At 50.5% G+C, this 16,541-nt stretch overlaps 1 protein-coding gene across 2 annotated transcripts; it reads right to left on the minus strand.

The window, feature by feature from the left end:
• Positions 1-2,273: 2,273 nt before the first annotated feature.
• DEPDC1 (DEP domain containing 1) lies at positions 2,274-11,736 on the minus strand. Of its 2 annotated transcripts, XM_072127371.1 has the most exons (12): positions 11,522-11,736; positions 10,218-10,483; positions 9,905-10,061; positions 9,026-9,141; positions 8,412-8,542; positions 8,291-8,338; positions 7,953-8,093; positions 6,511-7,293; positions 4,861-5,033; positions 4,606-4,782; positions 3,706-3,870; positions 2,274-3,581 (listed from the first exon to the last, which is right to left on the minus strand). In XM_072127371.1, exons 1-12 carry the CDS (start codon positions 11,567-11,569, stop codon positions 3,441-3,443), a joined length of 2,346 nt encoding a protein of 781 aa, XP_071983472.1. In that variant the 5' UTR covers positions 11,570-11,736; the 3' UTR covers positions 2,274-3,440. The 2 variants fall into 2 exon arrangements, with proteins under 2 accessions (XP_071983472.1, XP_071983473.1); XM_072127372.1 differs by lacking the exon at positions 6,511-7,293 and having other exon boundaries at positions 11,522-11,732.
• Between the last annotated feature and the right edge of the window lie 4,805 nt (positions 11,737-16,541).

Below are 16,541 nucleotides of genomic sequence, written 5' to 3' on the forward strand. Positions count from 1 at the left end.
AATTGGAGAGTCTGTAACATAAGGATAAAGTCAGGGAGGCATTCTTTACAGTAAATGCAGAGAAGCTCCTGATCTTCAGTGTTATCCACCAGTAGCGGGGTTCACCCATGTGGAGAAGCCGTATATATGATCTGACTACACACAGGGGTCCCTTGTAGTCTGGTGCCATGGAATCACATAACTCAGGGAGGGATTCTTTACAGAACATGCCTTCTATATAACATCACCAACACATAGGGAGGGAAGAGGCCCCTGTGGATAGAACAGCACACACGGGGTTTGGAGTCTTGAATTGTATCATCTCTGCAACATTTGGATTCTTTACAGTTTGTGTATTACAGTAAATTGTCTTCATTGTGATCCAAGTGTGGATAGGAATCCATGTGAAGGAACGGTATATCTGAGCAGAATGCACACATCTGTAACCATGGAGACACATCTGTAACCATGGAGACACATCTGTAACCATGGAGACACATGTTATATCCACAGGGGACTCTTCCCTCCCTTTGTGTGTACTCATCAGATTGGGGAGGGAATCTTCACAGTAAAAGCATCAACTTTATATTTTTTGAATGTCACCCATGCAGAGGTTCAACTAGATAACAGCCTCCGTGTGAACAAACCGTATACACCAGACCATAATACACACATGGTCTATAGTCCTGCATAGTCCTGCCTCACTGTATGGAGGGAGTCTTTACAGTACAAGCATTGAAGCCACTTATCTTCCATGTAATATCACCAATACAAGTCATCCCATCTGATCTATATCTGTAACCATTGAGTCACCTCACCAGCCGGAGATTCCATAAAATGTCCACAGATGGAGGGTCATGTGATCTCTGTCCCTGAGCAATCGCCCTGCCAGGACCTTCATGTTTTATTGCCCGGCTTCCAGATGCTGTCAACTTGCTGTGTGTCAGCGAAATGTCTCCGCAGATAGATTAGTCGTCAGTCACTGGTTTGTGACATACGGAAAATGCTTGTACTGATGAGAATCCCTCCGGAACTAGAGCAGATCTATTTATAAACCCCCCCCCCCTTGTTACCCAGGACAAGAAAACCCTCTGTGTCGTCTGTTTTATATTAAATGCTCCTTCCCGCTATTTGCCTCTTTATATTGGTGACCTAACACTGAAGATGCATCTACTGTAAAGAATCCTTCCCTAAACTGATCGGCTTCACTTTACATATCAGGAAAGCAAAATGTTAGATGTATATTGGTAAATTACCTAAAATCCTGCCCCCCCCCCCCCCCCCCCATATTATAAAAACCACAAGGTAAAGTGGACAACCCCTTTAAGACTATATACAATAAGGCATTGCAATAGTTTACATAAGGTTTAGAGAGAAGCCACCACTTCCCGCTGTCCTGTATGAGGCTCATTGTTCGGGGGGTTGTGTAAGGGGATTACAGGGGCTTATTACCGGGTTCTGTCCTCGGCCGCCGAGAACCAAGAACCTTTGTCCTGGAACATTTTATAACGAGATTATTAGGAGAATTATCCATGAACTTCCCAGAGTGTTCTATACATTCACTGATATGTATCATCCTCGACTCCGGACAGGAAGGGGTCAATGTCGCCAGTGCAGGGGGCAGCGGAGTCCAGCGACATTATAAAGGAGACTGTAATCACTGGTGTATGGAAGGTTAGTGCTCCATCACAGCTCCTCCCCTCTGCTCAGAGTGACTGCTGTAATATCCAACCAGAATCCTGCTAGAGGGGAGGAGCAGAGCGCAGAGAGCGACACCTTACAGATCTGCAGCAACTACCAACAACATGCACAATTACACATCTCTCCAGGGACAACACCCGGCACGGGCATGTCCTCACACTGCTGTGCTCTCTGCAGCCAAAGTGCTGCCACTAATATACAAATAGGTATGATTACACAACTCTCCAGGGACAATACCTGGCTGCACAGAGCACAGCAGTGTGAGGACATGTTCCCAGTGCATTTGGAGAAGCTACAAACCTGGAACATAAATCCATATCTCACAGTCCTGCGGTGATGATAGTTATGATTACACAATTCTCCAGTGACAATACCCAACACTAACTGCCAAGAACACATCGCACAGCAGTGTGAGGACACACCTCTAGCAGCTACAATCCCAAAATAGAAATCCATATTTCACAGTCCTGCTGCTACTAACAACATACCTACCCCCCAGTGTGCACAGACCCTTACACAATAACTCCCCAGACTCTGTAACACGAGCAGTAAATTTCCTGCTGGTTTCTATAATAATAAAACTACAACAACAATTATACAAAAAAATCATTTATTGATTTACCATTTATATAAATTCTTGCAAGTATAAAGCTCGTTTCTTCACGCAAAACGTATAAAACAAGAAACTTTCAGCGAAATAGAAGCACAAAACACACGAGACATAAATATAAGAGCAACTTTACACGGCGGAGTGCAACACACGGGGGGCGCGCGGGAGGAGGAGGCGCGCAAGGAGGAGGCGCGAGGGAGGCACAAGGATGAGGCACGAGGTTTATAAATGGCACCGGCCTCCCCCGCATCAGAGATTGCTTAAAGGGGAACTCCATGAATTCTCACTGGGAAATAGATGGAGTTCCCCTCTAAGCCTGTACATTAGCCTGCAGCCTGATTGGCCACTACAACTCTCAGCAGACTCGTGCAGGGGAGATGGTGCCAGTAATTGTGCAAATAGGCAAAGTTAGAAATGTCAGTAAAAAATATATATTAAAAAAAACACAAAACATTAAAAAACTGATTCCTGCCGGAGGCCACAGGTCCTGGTGCTGTACTGATGGGTCTGTGGGTCGGCTCCTCCAGCTGCAGGTCTTTGGTGTAGTGTAAAAAGAAATCCTTCCATACGACATGTGGAGCGGAGACTCATCTACTACATAGAATCACAGCCGCCATCGAAACGAAGGAGCAGGAAGGACCCACCGCGGGTCGGCATAGGGGCAGCTGCGGGGGTCTAATAGGTCATCACTATGGAAATGAGAGCAGCCGGTATGAACCTGGCGAAGAAGCTGCATGTACATGGAAAAATCCACAATACTCGGCCATTGCCATTTAAGCAATTGCCTAATACACGTACAGAAAGGCTTTCCTTCTGCCACTACTTGCAGTACCACTTCTCACCACAGCCACTGCACTTTCCCCATAGACTGCAATGCAACAGCGCCCCCCACAGAGAGGAAAATAATCTTATCAATTTACAGACATTTCAGGACAAATTTCACCCAATTTAACCCCATTTTTGGGACAATTCTGGAGCAGTTGTCTAATAACCAGTTACCTCATTGTAAACTTTTTCCTTAAAAGCCAAAATTTTTACAGATAAATAACCAATTCCCTGAAATTGTCAGAAAGATTTATGAAAAATCTTTCTGTAAACGGTGGAGACCCCGAAGGCAGCGGCGGGACCCTCCTCCTCACTGCGGCGATAGTCAATATCTTATGTTACGAAACTTTGGTCTCCTGAGGACCAGCATCGGCTGCTTGATGGTCGGCTTGTCCCCGAAGAGTCGCGCCTCGCTCTCGGTGGTCGGGAAGCGGCTGCGGTAAATCTCCGGATATTCTCTCTGAAACTAAATGTACAAGGAATCAGTAACTGATCTCCACCCTCTGATGCGCAGCTGCATATCCCCCGCCCCCATAACCCGCTGCTCCCGTCTAGTGTATACAGGACCCCTGCAGACGCATGGGACGCACCTGCTTCAGCTTTTTCTTCTTGTCCTTCATTGATAGATTCTTATCCTTCACGATGCCCTCCAGCAGCTCCATGATGGCGGCTTGTGACGTCACCACCTTCTGCTCTTCAAACTCCTGCGCGCTGATCTGCTTACAGAAGTAGAAGCCCGGGGTGGGGTCCTTCATCTGTATAAAAGGGGCAGAAATACTTAACTACTAAATGAGCAAGACGCAGGACCCCCAGCCTCTGCTGGAGATTTGTTGCCTTTCATAAGGTCCAACAAAATCAGAATACGAGACCGATCCAATTCCCTGCTCAGGTTAGATTTGTCCCTGCTGTAAGGCAACCGTCTGCAGCAGCCGCCCTCCCCCAGCCCCAGCCGTAAGGCAACCATCTGCAGCAGCCGCCCTCCCCCAGCCCCTGCCGTAAGGCAACCATCTGCAGCAGCCGCCCTCCCCCAGCCCCTGCCGTAAGGCAACCATCTGCAGCAGCCGCCCTCCCCCAGCCCCTGCCGTAAGGCAACCATCTGCAGCAGCCGCCCTCCCCCAGCCCCTGCCGTAAGGCAGCCGTCTGCAGCAGCCGCCCTCCCCCAGCCCCAGCCGTAAGGCAGCCGTCTGCAGCAGCCGCCCTCCCCCAGCCCCTGCCGTAAGGCAACCATCTGCAGCAGCCGCCCTCCCCCAGCCCCTGCCGTAAGGCAACCATCTGCAGCAGCCGCCCTCCCCCAGCCCCAGCCGTAAGGCAGCCATCTGCAGCAGCCGCCCTCCCCCAGCCCCAGCCGTAAGGCAACCATCTGCAGCAGCCGCCTTCCCCCAGCCGTAAGGCAACCATCTGCAGCAGCCGCCTTCCCCCAGCCGTAAGGCAACCATCTGCAGCAGCAGCCGCCCTCCCCTTGCACTATGTAGATAGGCTCAGGAACCTACATGGACTCTCTGCAGATACTGCACGTGGTCCTGTACGGCCGTCTGCAGGTAGCAGGGCACTTGGAGGATCTCCTGGTGGTGGTCCATGAGGAAGGAGACCAGTCTTGTCGCCAGCAGCTCGTCCAGATCCACCTCCTCGGAGCAGCACAAGACGCAGCGGGAGAACGTTTGGATCATCTGATTGGAAGACAAGAAGTTATAGCAGGTCCAGGATAAAGGGACCGGGCGCTGCCAGCTCCTCCCACAGCGACTTACCAGCGAGCGGGTGCCCATGGCGTCGTGCAGGCGCGGCATGTCCACGTTCTGGCTCATGCGGGAGATCATCCTCATCAGCAGCTGCAGCTTCCTGCGGTTGGGGGGCGGCAGCAGGAGGCAGCAGAGCTGAAGGGCATCGATGGCCACGCGCTCCAGGTGAGGCTGCAGCAAACCTGAGGATGACAGGAGGACAAGGTCTCCATGAGGAGGGACAGAAGCTCTTCTCTAGTCACACCCAGAGCTGCACTCACATTTATACTTTGATATCCATCAAACACTGTGGTTCGGTCGGTTCCGGTCACTCGTCAGGATTCTGGGTATTGAAAATGAACCAAAATCCATCCTGATAAACCCGGGACATTACTCCTAGATCCAAGCACCGGGACTGTGGTGTCTTCTTATATCTGTTATCCATGGCCTCCTGCCTTCTAAAATCAACTTTTAAAATTGTACTAATGCGCATGAAGGGCTCCTGGAGGCGTTACCAAAGCCCCTCCATGCTGTAGCTTCACAGGATATTACTCTGCACAGGAGCACTTCCCCCTCCCTCTGTGTGAGATTATAGCATGTAGCGGGAGGGGAAAGTGCTACATGATCAGGGGTGGGAGACCATGTAACAGCCTTTGAAGCTGTAGCACAGAGGGTCATTAGCAGGTGTCCCTGATTTATCATGCTTGATTTTGATGGCAGATTACGTAATAATGATAAAAGGCTGATAACTGAAGAATCAGAACATGTGAATGCAGCTTTGGATGTGAACAGAGAGAGAAAAAAAAAAATTAAATTGATGGATTTAAAAAAAAAAAAACAAAAAAACAAAAAAACAACAACAACAACAACAACAACAACCACAAGAATACCCACACACCAAAAACTGATATTTCTTTGCAGATTGACGGATACTAAATCAAGAAGGGATCAGCCATGAGCAGATGGACAAGAAGGTGGAGACCCGTGCAGCTGTGTCAGGGGGGAGGGGCATATAAAGCAAAGCATGAAAGACATTGGATTCGATTATTCTGATCCTCCACCTGGAGTCTTATATAGAAGAACATCCATTGAGTTGCAGCTCTGGATGTGACTGGAGAGACTATCTATAAATCACCTCCTGATCGTTGTATAAGCTGCAGGAATGAGCAGAATCCTAGGTGCAGCTTTAGAGGTGAGTGGAGAAGAGTTATGCATAGTATATAGGGCGAGGGGGTCCGTGGTCTGGTGCCCTAGGGGGGCAGTGACTGCAGGATTAGGGGGGCGCACATCACATAGATGAGCAGGAGAGCTGTGTACACATTCAGGTCTATGCACAATACATGGGGGCTGCAGGAAAATAGCTGACAATATGCTAATTACCCCGTCTAGTGGGCGGCCCCTTCCTGCTCCAGCCTTAGACCACCCACCCTGACATAGCGGTAACTGCCCCAGAATCTCCACCTATTGTGTGATGTACAAGGTCCTCGTATTCTAGGGGAGAATTAAAGGGGAGGTTATTGGGGGGGGGGGGGGGTGCTGGAAAGTCGTGCGCAGATTTGGTTACAGAAATCAGAGTTTGGGTTGTGATCACATTGGGTTAATGCGGGGAGGACTACAAGTCCCAGAAGGGATTAGAGCAGACACATGACACACACATGCAGGACACAGGGTTACCCTTACTTTGGGTGCAGGGAGCGTGCAGTGCAGGAGGGGGGGCAGGACTGGACAGCTCCATGCTGCTCTGGCACAAGCGTTTGGTGATGCCCGGCTCGGCCTCTTCCGTGGAGCTCAGCCGTTTCTGCAGTCTCCCTTGTCCGGCCTCCCCGGGTCGGATGGTGATCTCGGCCACCGGAGTGTTAATACTGGCACAAGACCCCAGACAGTCCCCCAGGCTTTGTGATCTGGACAGCGTCCTGCGGGCAGTCTTCGGAGCGCCCCCTGCTGCAGAAGTCTGAGTATTGCTGTCAGCAGAGGTCTGGTCTTCTCTGCCAGGGGCACCGCATGGAGGTAGATTTGGGGATCTGGTGGTTAGAGAAACTGGAGAACAAGTTTCCGAGGAATCGCTGCCATCATTTACTTCGGAATAGGAGGCGTCTGCGATTCCTTCCATGGAGCAGCTGCGCAGGGGGATCCTGGCATCTTTCCTGCATGTGGACAGGTTCTGGCAGCTGCCGCCTATGACCTGTGACCTCTGCCCCAGGCAGCTGTACAGCTTCTCTCTATCAGGATTGTGCAGGGCATAGTCCTTGTGCTCCCGGCCCAGCTCCCCAAAGCCGTGGTCATCCTCATCCTCCTCCTCCTCGTTGGGGACCTTCCGCACCAGGCTGAGGAGCAGACACTCCGTAGACTTAAAGTTTGTGTTGCTGAGTTTGGGGGAGCGGGAGGAGCGCGGGGCGGACGCCTCCTTCTGTACCTTCTGCGTCTTGTGACGCCTGCGGGGCACCGTAATGTAGCCACAAACAACTAACCAGGAGGAAAGACAAGTTAATATGTGCAGAGAGGAAGGAGAAACGTGAGGTTAGTAGCCGCAGGTTAGCGGAGAACAGCGGCAAAGCAAAAGGGACAGAACACAGCGATAAGCGGCATCAAATCCTGCACAGACACAAGGCCTGAAACACTCTGTGCTGCCAATCATCCTGCTGCTCTTACAGTACAGAAGTTATCTGTGCTCCATGCACTTGGGGAGGTCCTCACACTGCTGTGCGCTGTGCCTCTACCTGTCCTGAGTAAGAACCTCAGGTGGCTTCTGGTTGGAAACTACATTACTCACTGAGAAAGGGGCTATGCAGCACAGAGAAACGAGCACAGCAGTGTGAGGACACTACCGTGGTGCATGTGGAGCAGCTACAATCCTGGAATACAAGGTCACATGACTGGTGGACACATAGGATGGTGGATAACTCTCTATAGCGAGGATAACTCCCACCTTAGGACATATGCGGGTATTGGGACCCTTCTGCATCTGTGGTTAGCAGCCACCTCCATCAGCCAACAAGACGTCACCTAACCCCAGAGCGGAGCCACCAAGCGGCGGCCATGCAGGACCTCAGAGCGGCTGAGCGGGGCCCGGCGCACTACAATAACACAATGGTCTAGCGGGCGATCCGAGAGCAGAGACTTACCCAGAATATTCACAAAAAGCTCATAATACTCGTACGTGAGCAGCGGCTCCGGGAGGTTCAGGAAGTAGTCGGCCACCGTCCTGAAGACGTCTCGCTCGAAGCCCGGGTAGGTGGGCTGGCTCAGGTCGTTGTTTCTTGGCCCTTAACACACAATTGGTATATTAGATAGAAAGGAACAGGGAGAGTAGGATCAGACTACGGAGTTTGTGGTCTGTTACCATGGAGATGCAAAACACCAGAAAAGTTTACACTGTGCAGCCGGAGCATAGAAGGGCTCTGGTAACACCCCCAGAGCCCTTCAGGTCAAGGAAAGACACAGATGTCCACCCAATACTTACAATTGGCGAGACACTTCATTGCAGACAAGACCCAGTGAGGAAGATCATCTGTAAGACGACAAGACTCGTCAGGAGGACAACGAGGAACAATCAGAAGAGACGACGATGAGAGGACACTCACCGCTCTTGTCCTGCAGGAAGACCACTCCGTGTTTGCTGGTGTGCGTCATGTTATACATGATGTGCCCGGGGTTCATCTGGGCCGGATCCAGAACCTCATCCAGTGCCGGCAGCGCCAGGATTTTCTGGAGGCTGAGAAGACAAGACACAAGGATGAGCCAAAAATACGGATCAGCGGGACTACAACCCCCAGCTGTCAGGACATGATGGGTGTAGGAGAGGTAACATATAAGCAAGTGGATCAGAGAGGGGTCAGCACTTCCTTAAAGGGGAAAGTTCCACATAGTGGCAGATTCTGCAATAATAATCATCCAGTGACTGTAAGGAGTCTCATTCACCGATACATGAAGAGCATCACAGCAGGTACTGAACGTGCAGAGCTCCTGCAATGTAACTGGGCTCTTGCACAGCAGGACAACCCGGAGCTTTTGCTCCCCTGTGCTTTATACTGCAGCTCTGCTCCACACGAGACCAACAGAGTCCATAGAAGGAAAGAGAACCAACAACTCTAAGCCCCTATATACAGCACCTGCTATATATACACACTATACAGTACAAATTCCTATACACATGTAGCGACCCATAACAGCCCCCACCAGCAGGGGGCGTACTTACTGGATCAGGGTGATGTTTCCCCAGATATCTTCTACATCCTTCTTGGTGAGATCCTTTGCACCAGAGTCTTCTCCTTCCTTATCTACGTCCATCGCTTCCTCGGGTTCATTTTCTTGCTGATCAAACAAGAAGACAACGAGAGGTTAAAGGAACAATCCAGTCCGACGAGTCATTACCTGATACAGGACTCCGGGTACCAGGAATGTGATGACAATGAGCCCCGTCCCTGCAGGATTCCTGTAACACGTAGTCAGGGACAGCGAGAGGGCGACACGTGAAACAGCGACAATAACCCGATACAAGGTCCGACTCATAGGAACCAGTCATTAGAGAGGATGTCTGGATCTGTAGATGGGGAGAGCCGCTGGTATGTGCAGGACGGGTCTTTTGTAACTGTTGACTATTCTGAACATATTCGGACCTTATATTATTTAACCCTGACATTGCCGACTTAATAAAGCATGAGGGCAGCGACCTGCAGTGTAAGGCATGGCGGACGGAGAGGGCAGCGACCTGCAGTGTAAGGCATGGCGGACGGAGAGGGCAGCGACCTGCAGTGTAAGGCATGGCGGACGGAGAGGGCAGCGACCTGCAGTGTAAAGCATGGCGGACGGAGAGAGCAGCGACCTGCAGTGTAAAGCATGGCGGACGGAGAGAGCAGCGACCTGCAGTGTAAAGCATGGCGGACGGAGAGAGCAGCGACCTGCAGTGTAAAGCATGGCGGACGGAGAGAGCAGCGACCTGCAGTGTAAAGCATGGCGGACGGAGAGAGCAGCGACCTGCAGTGTAAAGCATGGCGGACGGAGAGAGCAGCGACCTGCAGTGTAAAGCATGGCGGATGGAGGGAGCAGCTGTACTAATGCTGATAGATTCTCCTACCCTGCTGTCCGCGGCGCTGCGCCTCTTCATGCTCCTCTTGGAGAAATGCGGCATCTTAAAGAGATTCTCCTTCTCCTTGAAGACATTCTCCAGGCTGCTCCTCTTCCACAGCGGCTGCCGGCTCGGAATGCTCTTTACTGGGGACGTGGAGGGGAACCTGCTCCAAGAATATTTAGTAGTTATAAAGTGGAACTCTGCGCCCCCCTAATCCTCTCTGCACCCCATAGAGCACCTGCCTCCCTCCGTAGCAGGACTACAACCCCCAGCATTCTGACTTATCAGGGCACGCTTGGAGTAGTAGTGCATGTGGTACCTGAACAGCTGGTGATTGTCCTCCAGGTCCTCCGAGCCCCACCGCCCCTTCAGGTCCTCTATCACGTGATTCTTCAGGAACTTGCGGAGGAGTTGGATCGTCTGCTGCCGCGTCACGTCCGACCCAAAGTTACTGTTATTCCGGAGGAGGTGATGCAGCCAATCCACCGCCTCCGAGGCCGCGAAGCAGTTCCCGTACGTCTTGAAGTTCTGCCGATGTCTCTTTAGGGGCATCCCGGCCCGGAAATACTTAGTGACCTCGTTCCACTGCGAGAGAGGAAGGAAAAGCGAAGTTACACGAGACCCGGAGGACGTCCCGGCCGCGTCCCGGATCAGGCAGTAACGAGATCCAGGGGTAGGACAGCGAGAAACCAGTCCGTGCACATCCCACACCACCCCCCTCTGTGTACACCCCCCAGTTGTCGGGGCCCTTCTGTGTACACCCCCCTGTAGTAGTCGGGACCCCTTCCCTGTACACCCCCCTCCCCCATTCTGTCGGCCACCAGAATTCCCAATAGTTGGACCCTTGGAATTAGACATTTCGGGGACATAGATCCATGGATGCCGCCTGCGCACATGATAACACTTCCTGTCACACATCCTCGGCTGGACAGATGGTGAGTATCGGCCCATTATACGCCATCTGTCCGTGGGCACCAGATGACATCGTACACGTGGCGTATAACCCGTCACCCAGCTTTCCCAGAGGCTGACACAACCAAAACATCTGGAACAAATCCGCCTGGAGACACCAGAGGGGACAGGATGTGACATTCCTATACGGAGCGGCTCCCGGGGGAGGGGCGATCTATAGGGGGACGCAGGGGGAAAGACCCAGAATGTACAACCGGGTGACAAGGGGAAGTGACAAGGGACACAAAACCACACACAACAATCTGTGCGCCCAAAACTGACGCAGAGACGGGTGTACGTGACGTGTAATGGGTGCAAGTACTGGGTGTATCCAGGTGTATGTGTGATGTATGGGGTACGGCCGGGTGTGCGTGTATGGGGTACGGCCGGGTGTGCGTGTATGGGGTACGGCCGGGTGTGCGTGTATGGGGTACGGCCGGGTGTGCGTGTATGGGGTACGGCCGGGTGTGCGTGTATGGGGTACGGCCGGGTGTACGTGTATGGGGTACGGCCGGGTGTACGTGTATGGGGTACGGCCGGGTGTACGTGTATGGGGTACGGCCGGGTGTACGTGACATGTGTCGCCGGGTGTGCGATGTAGTACGTGCATCTCCGGGGCTCCCGGTCCGCTCACCCCTCTGCCCGTCCCCCGCACTGCGGACCAGTCATTACCAGTTTGGTTGCCCGGTACGGGCCGGGGGTGATGATGCGACTCTCCATCTCCGGGTGTAGGTGACCCGAGCCGCCCGCGGCCCTTTAATCCGCCCGAGACACGTGACCCGATCCCGGAGCACAACCGTTCTCCGGACAAGTTTGAAAGACGAGCAAACACGGAGCTGAGCAGTGATTGGTTAAACAGGAAGACCATGTGATACACTAAGCACCAATCACCGTTTCATCAACTAGTGAGCCGGGTAGGGGCGGGGTCGGGAGCTGCAGCGTGTGACGTCATGTATGAGGAGTCCCGCCCCCCGCTACTGGCAAACTACAACTCCCAGCATCCCCCGGCCCTGTAACTCCGCTATTATACTACAACTCCCAGCATGTCCCAACCCTGTAACTCAGCTATTATACTACAACTCCCAGCATGTCCCGACCCTGTAACTCAGCTATTATACTACAACTCCCAGCATGTCCCGGCCCTGTAACTCCGCTATTATACTACAACTCCCAGCATGTCCCGGTTACTGTATCTGTAATACCTAAGCTCTTGTGTAACTACAACTCCCAGCATCCCCCAGTCACTGTATCTGTAATACCTAATCTCTTGTATAACTACAACCCCCAGCATCCCCCGGTTACTGTATCTGTAATACCTAAGCTCTTGTATAACTACAACTCCCAGCATCCCCCGGTCACTGTATCTGTAATACCTAATCTCTTGTATAACTACAACTCCCAGCATCCCCCAGTCACTGTATTGGTAATACCTAAGCTCTTGTATAACTACAACCCCCAGCATCACCCGGTCACTGTATTTGTAATACTCCCAGCATCCCCCGGTCACTGTATCTGTAGTACCTAAGCTCTTGTGTAACTACAACACCCAGCATCTCCTGTTCACTGTATCTGTAGTACCTAAGCTCTAGTGTAACTATAACCCACATCATGCTCTGATGCTGTAATGATGGTTTGCATTCATCCCATAGCCTTGCCTCCAGCTTTGCTGCAGTTCTGTTACAGTGTGTCAGCAGCGGGTCCTCAGCCTTGGTGCCCGGGGGGGGGGGGGGGGGGGGGGGGGTGGGTGAGGGGTCGTTACACTGAGCTGTGACTGTGTAAATGTTGGTTTTCTCGGACTCGTTAGCAGATAGTTAATCACCTCTTGACGTGTAATTGTGTAATTTACTTTCCTTTGATTGTTTTGGTGACTGCGAGTCCTTCATCAGACCCGCGATGTGTGAGCAGGAGATACGTGACCACGAGGAGACAATCAGAGGCGATTAACATTGTGTCACCTCCTCATATCCAGATACAAGGAGAAGACGCAACAATCCAAATGTAACAAAATGTAACAAATTGTCATTGTGTCTACAGGGATTCAGACTTCTCTATTGTTACTGATTAAAGGGGTGTTCCAGGATTTATTATGTACTTGTCCTTCCGATAGATCATTGATAACAGATCCTTCACTCCTAGGATGTCCAGGTGTAGTATTATTACACTGCTCTCCAAGCACAGCGCTGTACATTGTGTAGTGGCAGTGCTTGGTATTGCACTTCAGCTCTATTCACTTGAATGGGACTCAACTGCAAACAGGCAACGTGAGTAACGGATGCGCCGGCTGGTGAAGGGGGAGCGGCACTCACTTGAGTGTGCTTGTCCTTTTACCTGCTGATTGTTTGGGTTCCCAGCCGGTGCCATTACCCAACCAACAAGATGCTAGAGAAGTGCGGCCTTCATTGGTGGGGAAGTCTCTAAAGCAAAATGCCTGGGAGTAAGGATGACCAGTGGACCTATGGGCAAAATCTGTTTAAAGGACATCTACCACCAGGATAGAGGACTGTAAACCAAGCACACTGACATGATGGTATGTTTCCCCTCTGGCAGGATCCACTCTTCTTTTAGCTTCTTAAGCCCTTGCTTTTATGAAAAAAAGGTTTTAAAAACTATGCAAATGAGCCTGAGCCCTCAACCTCATTTGCATAATTTTTTAACCTTTTATTTCATAAAGACATGGGCTTAAGAAGCTAAAAGAGTGGACCCTGACACCAGCATGTCAGCGTGCTTGGTTTACAGTTCTTCATCCTGGTGGTAGATAGATTCATCCAGTGTTAGGTATTGTCCCTGGACAGATGTGTATGTTATAAGTAGCAGAAGGTCGGTGAAATATGGATTTGTAATGTCCTTGTGGACTGGTCACCACTAAATTTAGCTGCAGTTAGTTTCCTGGAGAGGGTTTGGATAGCTCTCCAATGCCACCTTTAAATTTACTTCACCTTTAAGGCTGGGGTTCCCTTGGTCTGACAGGTAATAGTTGCTATAGCTTCCTTTTTTGCTATCTACTGCTCAAGTCTAGTATTGACACTGCAGTACATCATGCCTACTACTGAAGGGTTAAAAAGTGATATTTATGTTATGTGGCAACATTTATTATCTTTCCTGGAGAATCTCAGGTGGTGATTGGTTGGTGTCTGGAAATAGCCAGAACAGAGGGTCTATAAATTTGGTCTAGATTTTTAGGTTGTGCTTTAGTGATGGGAAGTCCGGCTCATCTTAGTGCTGGCTCATTAGGCTCAGCTCACTAAAAAGAGCCGGCTCTTCTGGCTCCTGAATGGCTCCCTATTAAAAATATAATAGGGAGCCGCAGGCCAGACAGTCACTAGACACCACACCATTTTAACCCCATTTTATCGGGTTAAAGGGGACGTGGTGAGCCGGTTAGGGGCGGGGTTTAGTGAGCCATTGGCTCACTAACGGGAGCCGGCTCAGGTCGTTCACGAACAAGAGCTGGCTTTTTGAGCCGTCTTTTTGTGCCGCCTCATTTGCGAACGACCCATCACTATTGAGCTTCTTTGTCTTTTGATCTCTGTACATAGAGACTATGTTGCTGCCCTTGCAGCAGAGATCACCTGGCTCCTGGTTCCAGCCTTCTCGCCACTGGATCAAGGCTGAGTTCCTCCTAAATTTCTACTCCACAATGGAATCATTGCCACAGCCAACCAATCCACTGCCTTGTGTGTACCTGCAGGAAGGACCATCATCAGTCTGTGACCACAGTGTGGACTGTGTCTGCCTTTAAAGGGGTATTCCTCCTACGAAGACAAGATTTTTAAATATACTCAGGATAAAATATCACATTCTCTAATTCCCTGTTATTAACAGAAATGCAGCATTTTACAGATATAATTCCAACCTGTCTCTATCAGTCCTGCTGTACACAATTTTGGTTGCCCCTAGACACACCCCTGGATCTTCTGAATTTAGGGTCGGCAGACATCTTGTTTTTCTGTGTGAGGCTGCGCTGCTCCCTGCAGTGGCCCCTCCCCCTGCATTCCAGGACGAGCTCACACGGATACACACTGACTTCCTGCCAACAAACAGGAGCGTGAGGAGAATAAAGCTACAAGCTACAGCCAGATAAGATCTTTATATCAGGGGAGGGAGGTATATAGCAGAACTGTGTGTGTTATAGGTGAGTTAGCAGAGCTGAGAGTGTCATTGTGTGTTATATGCATCTCATGGATCTCATCATCTCTGATCTGTCTCATCTCTCTTTCTATGTGCCAGATACTGATGAATATTCCGAAGCTAAATGAAAGTGTATATAACCCTGCACCCTGATAATCTAAGCACATTGTCAGCTCACAGCATCTCACAGCACAGAGGGATCATGAAGTGTCTGCTCAGAGAGTCCCCGCTCACAATCTGGAGTCTTACACCAACCATCACTGAGTGATAGGAGCTAAAACACCAGTAAGGGGATACAATTTATCTTTATTGTGTAACATCACGGGGGGTTGAAATTTGAGAATTTTCTTTCATGGGTAAAACCCCTTTAAAGTTGCAGTGCAGGGGGCACCAGAAATCCTGAATCTGGTGTCCCCTGCATTATACACAGGACACTGCACATAGTACACACTGCACATAGTATACACTGCACATAGTACACAGGACCCTGCACATAGTACACACTTCACATAGTACACAGGACACTGCACATAGTACACAGGACACTGCATATAGTACACACTGCACATAGTATACACTGCACATAGTACACAGGACCCTGCACATAGTACACACTGCACATAGTACACAGGACACTGCACATAGTACACACTACACAGGACACTGCACATAATACACAGGACACTGAACAGAGTACACCCCCTGCACATAGTACACAGGACACTGCACATAGTACACACGACACTGCACATAGTACACACCCTACACATAGTACACCCTGCACATAGTACACACTGCACATAGTACACAGGACACTGTACATAGTACACACTGCACATAGTACACCCCTGCACATAGTACACCCCTGCACATAGTACACACTGCACATAGTACACACTGCACATAGTACACCCCCTGCACATAGTACACCCCCTGCACATAGTACACAGGACCCTGCACATAGTACACACCCCCTGCACATAGTACACACCCCCTGCACATAGTACACACTGCACATAGTACACACCTTGCACAGAGTACACACCCTGCACATAGTACACACTGCACATAGTACACACCTTGCACAGAGTACACACCCTGCACATAGTACACACTGCACATAGTACACTGCACATAGTACACCCCCTGCACATAGTACACACTGCACATAGTACACACCCTGCACATTGTACACAGGACACTGCACATAGTACACACTGCACATAGTATACACTGCACATAGTACACAGGACCCTGCACATAGTACACACTGCACATAGTACACAGGACACTGCACATAGTACACAGGACACTGCATATAGTACACACTGCACATAGTATACACTGCACATAGTACACAGGACCCTGCACATAGTACACACTGCACATAGTACACAGGACACTGCACATAGTACACACTACACAGGACACTGCACATAATACACAGGACACTGCACAGAGTACACCCCCTGCACATAGTACACACGACACTGCACATAGTACACACCCTACACATAGTACACCCTGCACATAGTACACACTGCACATAGTACACAGGACACTG

Source organism: Engystomops pustulosus, chromosome 10 (genome assembly GCF_040894005.1).
Source record: "Engystomops pustulosus chromosome 10, aEngPut4.maternal, whole genome shotgun sequence".
Classification (NCBI taxonomy): domain Eukaryota; kingdom Metazoa; phylum Chordata; class Amphibia; order Anura; family Leptodactylidae; genus Engystomops; species Engystomops pustulosus.

What these genes read in the sequence shown, in the direction of transcription:
- DEPDC1 (XM_072127371.1), bottom strand. Translation starts at nt 11,569, where the DNA reads ATGGAGAGTCGCATCATCACCCCCGGCCCGTACCGGGCAACCAAACTG. An exon ending in GGAAACATCACCCTGATCCA is followed by an intron (nt 8,543 to 9,025) that starts GTAAGTACGCCC and finishes TTGTCTTCTCAG; the next exon opens with CCTCCAGAAAATCCTGGCGC. An exon ending in GCTTTTTGTGAATATTCTGG is followed by an intron (nt 7,294 to 7,952) that starts GTAAGTCTCTGC and finishes CCTCCTGGTTAG; the next exon opens with TTGTTTGTGGCTACATTACG.